This window comes from Amia ocellicauda, chromosome 1 (genome assembly GCF_036373705.1).
Source record: "Amia ocellicauda isolate fAmiCal2 chromosome 1, fAmiCal2.hap1, whole genome shotgun sequence".
In the NCBI taxonomy this organism is placed as follows: domain Eukaryota; kingdom Metazoa; phylum Chordata; class Actinopteri; order Amiiformes; family Amiidae; genus Amia; species Amia ocellicauda.
In genome coordinates, this window is record NC_089850.1 from 45,074,205 (window position 1) to 45,091,924 (window position 17,720).

Sequence of the window (17,720 nt, forward strand, 5' to 3'; positions counted from 1 at the left end):
ATTATTATTATTATTTATTTCTTAGCAGATACCCTTGTTGGGGGAACTTCCAAAATATCAGAACAATACAAAGTGCAATAATACAGTGCAGTTCAGGCATAATACATTTTACCAATTTAGAAATACCACAAGTGTATGGGAGATGCAGTAAGCACTATACAAGGTCTTACATCCTAGATTGTAACAGATGTTAAGTCAAAGTTAAGAACTAAGGGAGAGGGAGCATAGGGGAAATCAAAATAAGTGCTATTAATGCAAAGGCGAGAGTATGACAAAACGTTGTATGAGTGCAATCTTACAGGAGAATGAAAGACCACATTACAAGTACAGACCGTCAGGCTCCTCTTTTCTTTTTTCTAAATCCGTTTATCATCTGTGCACAGTTTTGTCTTTGTAAGACAGCACAGGAACAGCCCTCCAGCACAGTGAATTAAAGGCCCCTGCTTTGATATGAATGGACTGCTGACCCCAGAGTCTCATGACTTTCCGTGTGGAAGATATGCAGGAGCCCGTGTGATCTGTTACGGCCTCCCTGCCAGTAATGGGGAGACTGTGATTCAGTGCGGCTTATTCACAGTCAATAAGAGAAAACTGTGTTCTGGAAGAGGGAAGTACTACTCGTATCCTAGGTGGATATGTTTTCTAGGATTGTGCAACTTCAGTTTACTCATCACTGAAGTGCAGGGTTTGCTTTATTGGCCCAAATCAATAGACTGAAAAACAAGTGTTTCTCAAAGAAGTTACAAGTAGGCTATTTGTCTAGCTTTGAAATTCCATGGTCAACACCTAAACCCAAAGTAGAGAGCATGGATCATATACCACTCCACTAGCACATACTTTGCATTAAATGGGATTTATAATGGTTAGAAAACATTAAAAACATTCTGAAGTTTCTTCACGTGTTGACTCACTGTGTTTGGAGTGAAGAATGACACTGAATTTACCTGGCCAGATCATTGTATAACTTTGATTTCATTTCAATATGTGTTCAATATGTGCTTTTTTATTTGTTTGTTTGTTTTAAAGTGGAGGGGAACATAATCCTAACAAGGACAATTTGCCTGCTGCACTAAATGGGTAACTAGATACGGGTCATAATAACATTCTGTACTTCCTTAAGTGAGCCTTCTTGTTATATTTATCTTTAACATTGCACGTACTGTTATTATTATTATTAGGAAATCTGCATATTTTCAGGACAAAAAATATATGTTTTTACAAGGTTACAAGGACTTATAGGATGCCAAGAATGGAAATCATTTATGCCAGTATAAAGTTATACCAGCCGTATTGCACAGTGAAAATGAAGGCTTTAACTTGAAAGATTAAGCAATCTAACCGTCTCACCCCCTACCCCCGAGAATACTTGTGAATAGACAGTGACAAGTACAGAATAGGAATGCCTGGGGTTAAATAATATAATCAAATATTGATAACATTTGTTTTCCTAATCTCTGATCACCTGACTATATCGTGTTACTTTGGCCTCTGACAGACTATTGATTGTTTCAACTTTAGGGGATAGAAGAAGTTAAGAATGTGTCTGTCTCACTTATCTTCATCATCTTGATGAAGTCACAGTCCCACAGTCTTGAGTACAATGGTAAGTGCTTAATAACCAACATTATTTTCTGAACGTAATTATTCATCACATCCTTGAAGCCATGTGTTATTTGCTAATACAACCCAACAGTTTTATGACTTAATGTGCAATGTCGATATAATAGGTCTACTACAATCACACCATGGACAAAACTCATAGGATACTGCTCAGGGCAAAACCACTGCACTGAAAATGGAGAAAGCATACACATGTTTTTATTTTATTAATGACTATGTTAGTATAGAATTAGCTTCTATATCACTCTAAGTGCAGAGACTAGATTTGCAAACCCATTTTCCTGAACTTGTGTATCTGTTCTTGAAATAAATGTAGCACATGTAATGCAAATACTTATATGAATTGATTTACTGTAGTTCTCTTGACAGTTTAACTTGGTTTAATGAGCTGTTTAATTCAATAATTAAATCTGCAGGCAGGACAAAAGCTTGAGGCTGCAACTGTCACCAAACATCCAAAACATGATGCGGATTTTGCCCAAAAATCATTAGACACTTTAGAATGCACCATTTTAGAGACACTGGCATTACGACAATATTTTCTTTAATCCAATCACCTTTGAATTTTATAGTTTAAAATCCTTTTGACAACAACAGTTTTGTAATCTATATTTTGTTTTGTCAATAGTAGATGAAACCTTGATTTTATCCCCCTCTCATTGGCTAGTTTTTTGTATTTGTTTTCTGAAAAAGTATTTGTGACCTGACAAAAAAAAAAAAAAACTTAACATAATTTACATAACAATCGGTAATTGTTCTGTGTTGCTTTGGCAGTTTGAACTGATAAGACCATAACAACTGACTATCAAATGTCTGAAATGAAGAACAGGAAAGACGTACTCACTGGCCTTGAACCCCCCCTAGAAAAGTTGCCTATTGTTCTCTAAGAATATATGGCACGCCTGTTTCAGATGTCGACTCCAGAATAGGCCTTCATTTAGCATTTCTAAAAGGTAGATGCTAAACAACAAAGGCCCTTGCATAGCATTATTTAAATGTACATGTTCAACTTGAAAGAGTAGCTGCCGTGCAGACGTATAACATGTGTGTGAGTTTTGTTTCAAAGCACATGATTTGACGATACAGACTGGAGGCAATGTCAGTGATGTTGTCCACTGAGAGTTCAGTAAAAAAAGACAGGGGCCTAAACCAAATCAACATCTTACCCTACCTGTGAATCATAAATGGTGAACTTCTACCCTCTTGCATTTTTGTTTATATGTAGGAGAAATAAATACGATCCATATTAATAACACAGTGCTGCTCCAAGATAGACAAGTATTCGACATGTAATAGGCATTGCGTTATGTGGTAAACTTGTGGTAAATGAGGGATAATAAATCCACACCCAACACAAGGGAATGCATTTGTCAGGATGAAATGTTTGCCATATCCACAATCCTACTGAGATCTGAGCGCTGGAGTGATCCACGGAGAACAGACCTATCAGCTATCAGACTATCAGCTACACTGCAGCAGAGCATTCAGAAACCAAAAAAATAACAATGGAAAACAAGAACAAAATATAGCAGTGAGTTTTTGAATCATGAACACCATTCCCACCACTACAGGGCAACCGAAAATTCGAAAGAGACGGTGATAACACACGCCTGATGTTTTCAAGGTTAATCCTGGCATTCTCATTTTTTGGACGCGGGGTGGGGGGTTGTACTGTTACTGTCATTACTGAGCATTTACCAGAACACTTCCGAAGGAATGACAGAACAGAAAGTAATGAGTATAGACATGCATTTCCTTTAAATTGTGAAGTCACTGGATGATTTTGGATAAAAACCCTTTCTGAGCTGCATAACACAGCACAGCTGGGAAGCATTGTATTTGATGTATGAATTTGGTTGCTTGAACCTTATTGATTGAAAAAATAAAACCTATACAGACACCGATACAGAATTCAAGCGTGGATGATTTAGACTTCTGAAGTTTATTTTATGTATTTATTTACCCCCCCAAAACACTGTCTCCCTGGAAGTTGAGATCCCTGACTCGAGACAAACAATAACTGAAATATCTTAAAACTGTTCAAATCATTCAATGCTCTGTCAGCAAATGAATTGTAAATATTCCATTGATGCCTTGGAAGAACCAAGAAAAAAATGAAGTCTTCCAGGATATACATGTCAAGTTAAACCCAGTGAAAACGCTGTGATGCAACCTCACTGAAGAATGTACCCGGGGAGATGAGTGAAAAGAGAGCTGGTCGCTAGAGAGCATTGTTATGACAGCCACACTTTGAGTACTGTTGTGTGCAGTATTGTATTTTAATGATATACATTGCTGCCAGAAAAAGATAATATCGGTTGCCAATACTGTATTTCACAACCTGCTCGTCACTGTTCTGAGTCGTCCTAGAAAGTGGGAATCACAATGCACCGAGCCAGAAACGTCACAAATTTAGACGTTAAAGTCGACACAGATAGCACTTGGGATTTATGAGTGGCCTATGATTAACTACCATATCTTATAACTATTAATAATTATTATGTTTTTGTTTTTTTCCTATACATAGAACATTTAAAAGTTCCTAGAAAATGAATGAATGAATGAATGGATAATTATATAAGTCTGTTTGAATAGGGATCCCAGTATGTCTTATCAAACTGCAGGGCTGTCAATAAGCGGAGGTGCCATTGTACCACCGTAGACCCTGGACTGTGATCACAGTTCACAGACTCTGCAATTCCCCCTGTCTAAATAGGACACAGGCCAAAGAACAATGAAAAGCTCAACATCAGCAAATCTATAGATCTGCTCTGCATTCATGTGATTTGTACTAAGCTCACTTCCTTAAAGTCATGAGACACTACTTGATATTCATCTACTTTTGACTGTGGTTGATTAAAGAGGGTATTGCAGGGCCTAAAATGATGTCATCATAATAATCATTAATTATCATTACTGTTAAAGCATGTGTTAGAAAAACAACATAATTTCAAGTCTCATTTTTTATTTTTATTGGTCAGAGCCAGAGCTACATCTTGAGAGGGGGGGGAAATCTGGACAGCCTGTCAGAAATGGGAGGTAAAGGTTCTCACACTTTTCATGCGTCACGGCCATGAGAACTGATTCTGTTCCACAGTGGCATGAAAGCCTTATTAGCATTGTGGGCTAATAAAGAAATACCCACATCTACCCATATTATCTATGTATCTATCTATTTATCTATCTACCTGTTTATCTATATTTTTTCTAAAGCATTCTCAAACTCTCCTAGATCTGTTAGACTAAAACAACAGAGCGTTTGTAATTGGAAGTGGCAACACTGGAGTAAGTAGCAGGAGTATATTTTTCATTTTTATAACTCAACCACACTCAATTTACCTAGTACTCTATCCCAAAAACATTTTCAAGCAGTACTGTGTTCTCAGGCATCACGCCAATCTTCAAATCTTCAAATGTGTAACCTCAGAATCATTATTTATTTTAAGTGTAATAATAGAGTGTTCTCTATGGTGAAGCCAAAAATAAAGAAAATATTGTTGATCCTTGGATGACACGATCCCTCAGCTCATCTGTGGTGTCATTGTAATTATGAGTTGCAGTTTTTTTCCTGGAACCAGCTGAGGCGATCGAAGTGGGGCATGTGATGGACGCACTGTTTCTTGTGAGCGGGGCTGCTGTGATGTCATTGAAGATGCAGAGTGTGTTGCGTTCTGGACAGACCCTGGAACAATGCATTTAATTCAGGGAGCCTCTGACTCCAGTCTTCTACTTTGGCTCTTGTAAAAATTCAAAGCTTGAGACTATGTATAAGGACTGGTCTGTGGCATAATGCACATGATTCAGGGAATAGTTCTCTGTTGAGACTTCTCTGACCTGTACTTACAAAGCATAAAGCAGGGACAGTGCATTTAGCATTGGCAAGTAAAGGACAAGCAAATAGTGCAAAGGTCATTTTCAACTTATTAAACTGACTATTAAAACAATTTGTTGATATAAAGATATCTAGAATAATGATGGCTATAATGTAGGATCTCACACAACTTTACTGAGCAACAGCTTCAGGTTAAGTGGACAAGGGGGTCAATGTGAATTGATGCAAAAGTTAAAGAATTATCTGTAAAAGTAGTGAAATGTCACTACTGCTGTAACTCATGTATACATTGACTTATACTTCATGTATGCATTCTCTGTAAAGCGCTCTGTAGCAATTCCTTGGTTTTGTGTAGTGTAGGGCACTATTTTAAATAAGGATTGATAGATTAATTGATTGATGTAAAGGAACAATATTACACCGATCAGCCATAACATTATGACCACCTGCCTAATATTGTATAGGTCCCCCTTTTGCTGCCAAAACAGCTCTAACCCGTCGAAGGCATGGACTCCACTAGACCTCTGAAGGTGTGCTGTGGTATCTGGCACCAAGACATTTAAGTCCGAGGTGGAGCCTCCATGGATCGGACTTGTTTGTCCAGCACATCCCACAGATGTTAACTTTTACAGCAATTTGAGCTACAGTAGCTCGTCTGTTGGATCGGACCACACAGGCCAGCCTTCGCTCCCCATGTGCATCAGTGAGCCTTGGCCGCCCATGACCCTGTCGCCGGTTCAACGCTTTACCTTCCTTGGAGCACTTTTGATAGGTACTGACCACTGCAGACCGGGAACACCTCACAAGAGCTGCAGTTTTGGAGATGCTCTGACCCAGTCGTCTAGCCATCACAGTTTGGCCCTTGTCAAAGTCGCTCAGATCCTTACGCTTGACCATTTTTCCTGCTTCTAACACATCAACTTTGAGGACAAAATGTTCACTTGCTGCCTAATATATCCCACCCACTGACAGGTGCCACGATAATGAGATTATCAGTGTTATTCACTTCACCTGTCAGTGGTCATAATGTTATGGCTGATCGGTGTATATAATAATAATAATAATAATAATAATAATAATAATAATAATACAAACATTTACTTGTGCTTTATCATCATCTCCTCTTGAACCAATCATGTACAGATGTTTCCACCTTGCCACTGAGGGACTGTCCTTTCTCTGTGTAAGGATTACCCCACTGAGACACCAGGGACATCTATATCAAAGCGTCTTCACATTTCAGGATTGCACTCAGACACAAATCTACAAAAATATAATTCAAGAACACTTAGTCATTACCTGTCCTATTTTATGCATAAGCAGATACACAAAAATAACAAACACAAAAACAAGAAAGCAAAGCATTATCAATGCTAAATGAGTGATGTCAGCATCATCCTCTATAAAATATTAGCATACTTTCTACACACCGTTTCCCTTTCCTTTTATATAAAAAGCTATAAAAATAAGTGATTTTTTTAAGAAAATAACGGTAATGTAAGATCTCCACCTAGTGGCTACAAATCTTACTACATTGATATTTATGTATGTGTAATATATTTTTAAAAATCGTACAAGAAGATGTGAATTATTTATTTTTGTGTGAGTGAGTGTGTGTGTGTGTGTGGATTCCAGAGATGAACATGCATTGTCACTGTCAGGTGGCATGTCTTAGGCCTTCTATCTCTATGTAATGCATTCACAACTACTAATCCATTGCCTTTAAATGAATTTTTCAGGGAGGTGATAATAAAGACCTGAGGGGTTCTCCATGAGGGTCAGAGGGACTCAGGATAGAAGACTTTTTTGGTAGGTGGGTCCAACACTATCATCCTTGATTGTCTGTGTGAAACACCACCAGTTGTGTCACATGGTGTAGTATCTTGTTAGTAGATGGGCCTTCACCATAACAGAACAAAACAATAACAAGCATTCTGTCTCACTGTCCTGCTCCTCGCCAAAGGAAACGAAAGCTTAAAAAATTAAATAAAAATGTCCTGATTCAAAAACTTCAAGTGTGCTGTGTTAGCAAGGCAGATAAAAAGAGAGCAGCATTGTGCTCGTGATAATGGAAGCAACCTGACTATGATTGTTATTGATCGATTGATAGAGAAGCACAGGCGATAAGGGCTGTTTTCATGCTCTTATGCTGGGGAGAAAGTGCAGCACATTATGGTAGCTCCATTACTGGGCATTACTGATTTCCTACCTACTCGATCCTGCTTCTTTTTAAAGTGGAAAAATGATTAGTCTGTCACAGTCATCATATCTCAGATCAATAACAGTCCTCTGAATATTGAATGTGTTTTTGTTATTTTTCCTATCTCTGTAGAAATGAACAACTAAAGGATGAAACACAGTTACTACTGTCATAGCAGAACAGTATTTTGGCAATCAATAAGGAAGCAAAGCCTGCAGGAGAACTGGACCTTTATTGCAGTACACCAAAAATACAGGATTCAGTATTACTATTTTTTTAAAGTCTAGAATAGTGACTTCAATGCAAGATTTTCAAGAATATATACATAACCACAGCACTCTCATCAAATTGATCTTTGCAACTGCTAGCTAAAACACAGACAGCCCATGATGCAATGCATTTGATAAATAAAGTGTCTGACTAATTAGGCAAATCAGGTAGAAGATTATGCCCAGATGGAGAAGTCAAATGAAGAAATCAAAAGCAGAGGAAAAAGCAAACTGCATGTTCATATCGAATGTAATCAATATTGCAGATCTTTTCCAAACTTCCTATTTACTAACCAGATCCCACGCTCATGAATATTAAACTAACAGTGTAAGTATAAAACTATTCCTAGCAATATAGCTAAACAGCAGTTTGGTGTGGGTCACCATATGGGCTGAGGAATCCACCCACAATAAATTGATAACACAGGCTGGGACCTGAATGTGTGTGGGTGTTTCTGCTGGGTATGCTGAAGTGTTGTGTATATGGCTCCATAAATATGCAACACATTCTGCAGCAGAGATTGCAAAATCTTTCTCAAACCACGCTTTTTCATTTTAGTTTTTATTAGCACTGTAAAAAATAAGGGTTGGATTCCAAAAATCCACTTCCCATATTTAAATGTACTGCCCTAAGAGCTCCATCACACCTGGCAGATTGGCATCTCTCCAGCAATCAGCTGGTTGATTAGCACAGACAGTGTTTGTGAAGATACATGTATTAAAACAAAAACAATTACATGAGGGATAAAAAAATACTTGGAGTTGAAAGCATCATAATCGGTTTTAATACAACAAACATATTTCACTGATATCCATATAAAGTCTGCTGATACTCATTGAAGGTTTGCATATGAATCATCCTCTCAATGACACTCACAACTAATGGAATGTCACTAAATAATACAAATATGAAAAATGTGTAGGAGTGGCATGTATTACTTTTATTTTATATTGAAAAAGGGTAATGGACATGATTTATTTATTTATTTGTCATGAAGTCAGGTTGCTTGACGTGTTGAATAGGAAAGGGACCTAATAGTTGGTGCTTTGAAGGTGTATATTATTGTAGCTGTTTGTTGTTCTGCTTTTCCCTCTTTTTTTAAACATGATCAGAAAAGGGTCCTAATTAAATTCCAAACAATATTGCACATTTTAATGAAAGACATGGATTTGATTATTAATTGTTGCTTAAATTAAAAGTCAGGAAACATCTCACCTGCTTGTTGTTTTCTAATGTCAAACACCCTCACTCATAAAATATCTGTAATGTGCTCATAATAAAATATCTTGCATTTACAGCATAGTAACGTTCTGGTTAACAATTTTAGAGTAGAGTTAGGTAGAGTTATTAATCTTGTTATGCATGCATCATTGAAATGTATGATGACCCTCACCTACTGCTGTCTCGAACACACTGCACCAAGCTACCTTGAGACCCTCGTCTCTCCATACATCCCCTCCAGACCACTGTGCTCCTCCAGTGCCAGAAGACTACCTCTGCCTCCTCTCCACTCTCCTTCCTCCAGAGCCGCTCCTTCTCATCCCTGGTACCTAAATGGTGGAACGACCTTCCCACCGAAGTCAAAACAGCAGAGTCCTTGACCTCCTTCTAGCGCTTACTCAAGACGCATCTTTTCAGATGGTACTTTTGTCACTTACTCTCCTGTAATATAGTACTTTACAACACTTTATCATACTTCTTGCGTTACTAGTACTCATATTGTTGTTTTGATTTCCCCTATGGTCCCTTTCCCATGGCCCTTGACTGTGACCTAACATCTTGTCTGCTCTCAGCTTTTACTATCCAGGATGTAAGACCTAATTTATTGTATTCACTTGTGTAAATTGAAATTTGTAAAACGTATTTTGCTTTGAATTGCACTGTATTATGTAAATATGAATTTGTAATGTTTTATGCCTTGTATTGAACTGTACTTTTGCACTTTGTATTGCGCTTATATTTTGTAAGTCGCCCTGGATAAAGGTGTCTGCCAAGAAATAAATAATAATAATAATAATAATAATAATAATAATAATGTTTACATCAATAGCACAAAGAATGCATATAGCCGACATATCCAAAAATGATTTGGACCTGAACATTAGTTATTTAACCCGTGTAAAAATGTCAATTGTTTCTCACCTCTAAACAAAACTAAGAACAAAATACAAGCAAGCACTCAAGCAAACACAGCACATTAAACTGGTTCCTCAGGACAGGATAGTCAACAATCGAAACGTCACGTCACTGTGAAACACAAAGCAAGCTCAGAATTACAGAGCTTATGTGTCATGTGTGTTAAATGGATTTCTTATTAAATGACTTAATATGTACAGTATTCAAACCAACAGAGGGAAATAAGTTAAGTGGCGTATTGCATGTACAATCTATTCAACAAGACTATTCCACAGACCCGGTATCACTTTAGGTTTTTTTGCACCAGTGAGAGGTGTCTATTAATGAGTAAGAGTCACATAACCCATAAGTGATGAGTAGCCATGTGGTGTGCTGCCTGTGGCTTGTGACCGTGTCCATGGATGACAGTGTTGAGGCTGAAGATTAGAGTAGACATCTGCGCTGCCTAATCGCAGAGGATCATTCCTGACCTTCTGTCCACTTCAGCTTTGTCTTAAAGCATATATAACACATGGCACATTTGATATACTTTGTCTCTATCAGTCTTCATGGAAGCAAGTTTGTGTTGTACAACGCATTACAAGTATCTAAGGACACACAAGAACAGTGAATATGAGTAAATAAGTTCTGAGAGAACATAGTGAAAGAAAGAAAACGTGGACCGCAATCTGTTATACACATATGTACAAAGTCGCCCTGGGTAAGGGCATCTGCCAATAAATAAATAAATAAATAAATAAGATTAACACACACACACACACACACACACACACTCTCTCTCTCTCTCTCTCTCTCTCTCTCTCTCTCTCTCTCTCTCTCTCTCTCTCTATGTGGATGGTTAAGGTAGCATATTTAAGGCAAACTTATATAATCCTACACTGATGTTCTGCTGGCCTATTCATTTTTTGACAGGACTGAGAGGTGTAAACACTGCATATGATTTCAGCCAGTAGACCCCCCCCAAGTGTGTGCAATAGAAACCACAATGTAGCAAAGAATAATGCATGTAGCACCAGTTCACCTAAAACATGCATCATCAATACACTGAACCATCTTCCCTTCTGTGCTCCTCTCTCTCTCTCTCTCTCTCTCTCTCTCTCTCTCTCTCTCTCTCTCTCTCTCTCCCTCTCTATTCCTCCCTCCCTCTCTCCCCCTCTCTCTCTCTGCTGATAGAGCTTATTGTGGCTAAATAGGCTTAGATTGATTGCTATGGCAACTGCAAATCACAATCAAGGAGTGAAGGCTTAATCAGCCGGAGATCCAGTCAGGTCCCCTGACAGCACATTAAAACTGAAGCAACAAGTATCGGCAAAGCAGACCTCCAGTTTGCTGAAGAAAGTGCCGGGAGACTGCGATCTGGAAAAGAAACAGCAGGCACACCACTTCAGCAAATATTATACATTTGTTCAGCTTATTCACTTTCTCTGTTTTAGCTTTCTGCCACGCTGAAAAGAGTTCTCTTCTGACCCAAAGATACATCACCAGGTAAGTTACACCAGAAACTAGAATGTTGGAGAAATCTGCTAGTGATGAAAGCATAACTAATATAGTTTATTAAAATGGAGATTATTGTGGAACATAAGCAGTGCTTAGCATTTAAAATACAAAGCTTAAACTTTTTTAAATGCCATGGTCTCTGCAGCCAGTAAAATAAAATAAAAATAAAAACATACAAATGGGTTGTCTGTAATCCATTTGGAGTAGTAACGATTTTTCTGGAAAGAATAAGAACATGAAAGCATCCATCTGTTACTAAGATGCAGATTATGATGCTTCTTGTATAATTTATAAACACTTCATATCCTTTTTTGTGAACTGAAAGAGAACTTTCAGTGTACAGGATGGTGAAATACAGGGAAGAGGGGATATAGTGTCTGTAATTCATCATTGTCTGAATGACTAATTTGGTATTAGGGATAACAGTGTTTTCTCAGTTGAGTGAACCATGAAGGAGTATAAATAAGGCAAATACATATGAATTGTTCATGCATATAAAGTAATGGTCTGTAAAGGCACAGTGAAAAGACTAATATTAATTAGCCAGGCATTTGTCAGGAGTGGTGTCTGTGCACTTGAAGATCCAAGTGGAAACAAAGGACTTCCTGTGAAATTGATAAATATGGTTGGTGCTATACGAAAACCCTGGATCACATTCCAAAAGTGTGCAGTTTTCTCTAATTTAATTTGCTGTTCAGCAATGGCACATTTGGAATAAAATATAATTTAATGCTTTTAATACATGCTTATCTCAAAGTGATACAGAAATACAGAACATTTGATTTTCTCTCATTTGAAGTAGCTGTGTTCTTTGCATAGTAGACTTACAAACTTACATATATATGCAACATTAAAAATGAAATTAACTGAGGCTTTTTGTGATCCACTTAATTAAGCTAAATATGCAGAACACAACTACCCTTATTATTTTAAAAAGCTATAGTACCAGCAGTATTGCTATGAATTGCAATGAATTCCTTTCTATTGCAATGAGAGCGCGGACAGTGTACAGCTCTGGAGGTCACTGCTTTTATGACAGTGCTTCATAAGCAAGCATGTCTCTTGTTAATCATCTCCAATGGTTTATAGCAGTGAGTAATTTAGAAATATTATATATATATATATATATATATATATATATATATATATATATATATATATAAAGTAAAACAAATATTCTAGCTTTACAAAGAAGATGGTTGATAATAAGAAAAACACATTCGTTTTCAGTTCCACACCTCTTGGTGCATCGTCCTGCTCAGGTGCTTATACTCTTGTTTGTGTCCCTTTAGTCCTCACTCATTTTATTTGACTGAAATAGGAACAATACAAATGCTGTCAGTTGCTCTATTTACATGCAAAAAAACAAAGTATCTGTCATAGATCAAGTGATACAAAAAAAATAGCAAACTTTTAAAACCTGAAGCAACAGCAGATCTGTCAGTGCAGCTGCTTGTCACTTGCAGCCCACAACCGATTAAAAGGATTTTGCAAACAAACAGTCAAATAAACTGAAGGCAACATCTCGTAGGCGGTCAATTGAGTCTCTTCAATGGTTCATTTAGAGTTGAAAGGATGTCATTAATCAGGATGTTCCCTTTCTCTGCTTGGGGAGTGTCCAGCTTCTTACATTGCACTCTGAAATTAGCTGCACAACAAGTAGTGTTGCGTACCAGTTGCATGCACCAGGAGGTGCCAGATTGGTGCTTATTATGGAAACTGTTGAAGATCAGGACTGTTATGTCATATCTGGTCTATTTCTACTCTTGGAAAGATGTCAGATTATTTAATCTAATGACCTGCCATGATGTAAATGGATGCTAAACTGAATGTCATTGAATGTCAACAAACTAACTAAATAAAAAAATAAATGGATTAAATAACTGTCATCAACCTTGTTTTTATTTGCTTTTATCTTCAAGGTTACTAGCTTATCTCCTTTGGAGGATGGGCTTCAGATAATTTAATCAACTAATTTCTTCTCATTATTCCTATTGTTAGACAGGTTTAGACTGATCCCATTGATATTGCGTCTCTTAGGGACGCTTCATGATCCTCATCACACACTGTGATCCAGTGTAGTTCCAAGACACACAAGTTACAGCATACATACACAAAATGTAATCCTATCGCAATATAGTTATTCAATAATGATACAAAATAATGTATTGTTTTACTGCATTTACTTTAATGTATCTACTTTCTATTCTAATTTGAATGTGCTGCTAATACACACACACATATATATATATATATATATATATATATATAGCCATATGACAATCATTAGTAGAGAACAACAATTTAGCACATTGTTGTAATCCACAGAAGCTATTAGTGCCACAAAAAAGAAAAAAAAAACATTATTTTGTTAATACGAGATCATATTGTGTTATTTTCAAACTTTTGTAGTACGTAGATTGTAGGAATATGCACAGTGAGGATTACAAATATAATTATAAAAATGATGTTTGAAGCATATTTAACCATTTAATATATATTCTTTATACCATTTTTATATATCATGCATTCTTGATCCTCCTATAGAATGATCTGAATCTCAAAGCCATCTTATTCCATATAAACAAAATAATTATTGCCAAATAACGCAATATTATCTTGTATTAATGCAATTATTATTTTTTTCTCTGTGGTGCTAATAAGCTTCAGTAGTAATCTATACCATAATAATGGACCTTTGATCCACAGTGCTATGAAACTATGCATGATAGTGTTTGATCCATATTAAAAGTTAGATTGGGAATATAAAGTAGTGACATTTTTGTTGTTGAAGTGATCCTACAGTGCGTGTTGTGAGTATTAATGTAAAAGTATGTCTCTCCCGACAGGACAGCAGCCCAGGACAGCGGCCATGGCCTCATGGTTCAGGTGGAACGAGCCGTATCCTCGGCACGCGCAGCGCAGCCCCACAGACATGGTGACCGACACCCTGATGCTGGAGCTCAGCTGGCAGATGAAGGAGGCCGAGAAGCTGCAGCGAGAGCGAGACAACGAGTACCGCAAGATCAAGAGTGGGGTGGACTACAGCTGGCTGGTCAGCTACCCCAAGAACACTTACGACATCGCCCAGGGGGAGCGGCTGGAGCTGGAGGACGTCTGTACCAAGATCCACCCCTCCTACTGTGGGGCCGTGATTCTCAGGTGACCTGTCAGTGGTGGCTGAGTTTGAGGGAGAACACCTCGCTTCCTCTGCAGCTGCTGGTCCATGGCTTGACCCATTCACAACTAGTTACTGATGGCATCTACAGCACTACACTGTATTGGCAACAGGGCAGAAAAGGCATATTTGAGGATGAGCAATTCCTTTGAGTCTGAAATCATATTTTCTACTCCACTTGGTGTTTAGTTAGACAATGGTAGGAGTAATAGTTGACTAGGGTTGACGTGTGCCGTTCTTCCTTACTGTCATCAGCCAGTTCAGCCAGTTTGCAAACTACTTCATACAACACCACAAACTGTTTAAAACATGTCTGTGTGTTTCTGGCACAGACAATTGAGAAAGTCACTAGATGAGTGAAAGAAAGACAAGCACACACAGCATGAGTCATCCATTTAAAGGCTCAGATAAAGTTATCTGGTTCTCATAGAAAATAAGTAGCTTTCGTTGGCAATGCTCTCAGAATGAACTGCCAAGCAGCCTAAACCAGCTTTGCACCGGGGAGCAGAAAAAGCTGATAAACAGTTGCTTGAGAGACTAATGCTGAGTTACGTTGGAGCAATGCGTGTGTATTAACATGCCAGCGGGATGTATATTTCCGAAGCAGTAATATGAACAATAACCCAAACGCCACTCATTCATTCATTCATTTAATATATACATTTGCATTTTATGATTCAATGCAATTAATGTTCTGGACATATTTAAGTTATAAAGCGTTTTGGTGGCCATGCCTACAACACCTTTGGGTTTGTGTTGAATCTCATGTTATACACATTCCGTTCAAGTCTCAGTGTTAAGGTACAAAACTAAAGTAAAGGGCTTCACTGCTGGCCTGCGATGGTGGGCAGGGTTTACCACGAGGGGATTAAAACTTGGAGCTGCTGCCTGTGGTGGTGTTGGATAATACTTATGAGTCACAGGAATGATTATACATGTGGGTTGTGTACAAAAGTGTGGATTTAATTTGAAGAAAAAAAAAGGACTCTCATAGCAGTTTTTCTAGAGCATATCATTATTTACTGTGCTGTTGTAGGTTTTAATGTTCTGGTGTTATGAATACATACAATTTTAGCTGTGAAAGTGGGCACCCTAGAGAAGTAGAGATGCTTATGGGGCAGTACATGGAACTGACTTCATTAAATAAGAAATGACTGCTCAGAATCATAACCCTGGAGGAGGAAGCTCTAGCCTACTCTTAATCGATATTTACAAATACAGAGAAGGAGACAGCTGAGCCTGAACAAAGTGAAGGAACGCCCACTACACACAATCCAGAGAGCTGCCACACAGACAGAACTACACAGGGAGCCACAGGGAAATGCACACACAGAAAGGGAAACAAGTATTTAAAAAATAAAATACAAAAAATACCAGAATAATATCTTTAACAAAATATTATTCTTCAGAAACACTCGTGCTAAAAGCAGGCCAAACCCACTCCATGGTCACCTGGGGCTGCTTATTCCCACAGTGCGCTCACAAAAACCATGAGAAAAACAGAGAGTTCCTAACCATGATCAACACTGTGTTTCAGGTTCAGGCAGCTGGTCACAGAGTATGAACCCGAGGTGCAGGAGGTGTCTCAGATCTTTCGCTCTGTCCTCCTGGAGGCCTTGGATAAGATGAAGGAGGAAGAGGAGGCCAAGAGGCTCTCCCGGCAGTGGAACAACCAGCGGGCCATGAGCCTGTCACTGATGACCTTCAAATCCCGCGTCAGGATATACCCCTTCGGCAGTGACATCAAAACCGTCTCCGAGGACGTGGAGAGGAATGGCGAGCGCAGCAAACGAGTGTGGAGCTTGCCAGAGTTCAGACACAAGAAAGAGATCTGACTGAGTGGCAGGACCTGTGAGCATGTCAGTGGAGCCCAGTAGGAAAAGACTCGGTTATTACAGCAAAACAGAACAAAAAACTCTGGCTGGCAGCAGGTACCACGAACAGCTTTTCAACTTCTATCTCCCAGGGTTTACCAGTCAGGTTTTTTTAACCTTTTTAACTTATAAATATTTATTAGATTATATTTTACACAGGTACCTTAAAATGTATGCTACCTGTCTGTCTTGGTATTGCTTTTACTATGCTTTTCCTAAACCCCACAGCAGTACCACACTACAAGATGAATGCATGTGGTTTCTGCAAATCTTAAAAAAGAAATTACAGGATGTGTTACTTTTGGCTCCCCCCCCCACACCACACACACACACAAACAAAATAAATTTCCAAGAGCAATCAACACCATATTTTGTACTGCAGTACTGGATTTTACTTTTCACATGTACAAATACATATTCTTTCCAAAATCTTGACAAACCTGTCTGTGTCATACGATGCTTTATGTTTCAGTATTATTCTAAAGGAAATCAACAAAAATGTTATGCAATATGTGTTCCTTTAAAAATCTATTCTGTACGACCATGCTCCAGATGAACTGCTTTTCAAAAGAAACACTGGGCAGATCCTAGTAGAGCACGTCACGAATAAAGTTCATGATTCTTAAATTCAAATGCCTGTTGAATGCAGTCTTAAAATCAGTTCTGCACCGGTCAACGTAGCAGAAAAATAAGGACTTTGCCATGAAAGATACTGATTTCCTCTGTGTGAGCTGCTGTATGTCAACATGGCTACTGTGCCCTGATCTATCTGGAAGAATAAAAAAGGCATTTCCACTCATGATCCCTGCTGGTGCAGTAGAATTCAGATTGCTGCCATTAGTCTCGGTAGCGTATGAATGAACACATCGATAAGCACAGTCGGGCTCGACTTGAGCTTTAAAGTCTGTCCAGCGTGACAGGTTGAGCTCTTCATGTTTGAATCTCATTTCGCCCTCTGACACCCATTTCTCGGGAGTCTGATGACAAAGCCGTTGAATGTTAACTGAAGACACTTGAAGAGGATCTTGCTAGAAATACCCTTTTAGAAGTAAATTAGAAACCTGCTGAATCCAGCATCAAAGACACATTTCTACAGAGGTAAACAACCTACAA

At 38.2% G+C, this 17,720-nt stretch overlaps 1 protein-coding gene across 1 annotated transcript; it reads left to right on the forward strand.

Moving 5' to 3' along the window:
• Positions 1–11,333: 11,333 nt before the first annotated feature.
• On the forward strand, positions 11,334–17,406 carry rd3 (retinal degeneration 3, GUCY2D regulator). The gene is made up of 3 exons (XM_066706620.1): positions 11,334–11,543; positions 14,405–14,717; positions 16,271–17,406. The coding sequence occupies exons 2-3, from the start codon at positions 14,428–14,430 to the stop codon at positions 16,566–16,568; spliced, it is 588 nt and encodes a 195-aa protein (XP_066562717.1). The 5' UTR covers positions 11,334–11,543; positions 14,405–14,427; the 3' UTR covers positions 16,569–17,406.
• The last annotated feature ends 314 nt before the right edge of the window (positions 17,407–17,720 follow it).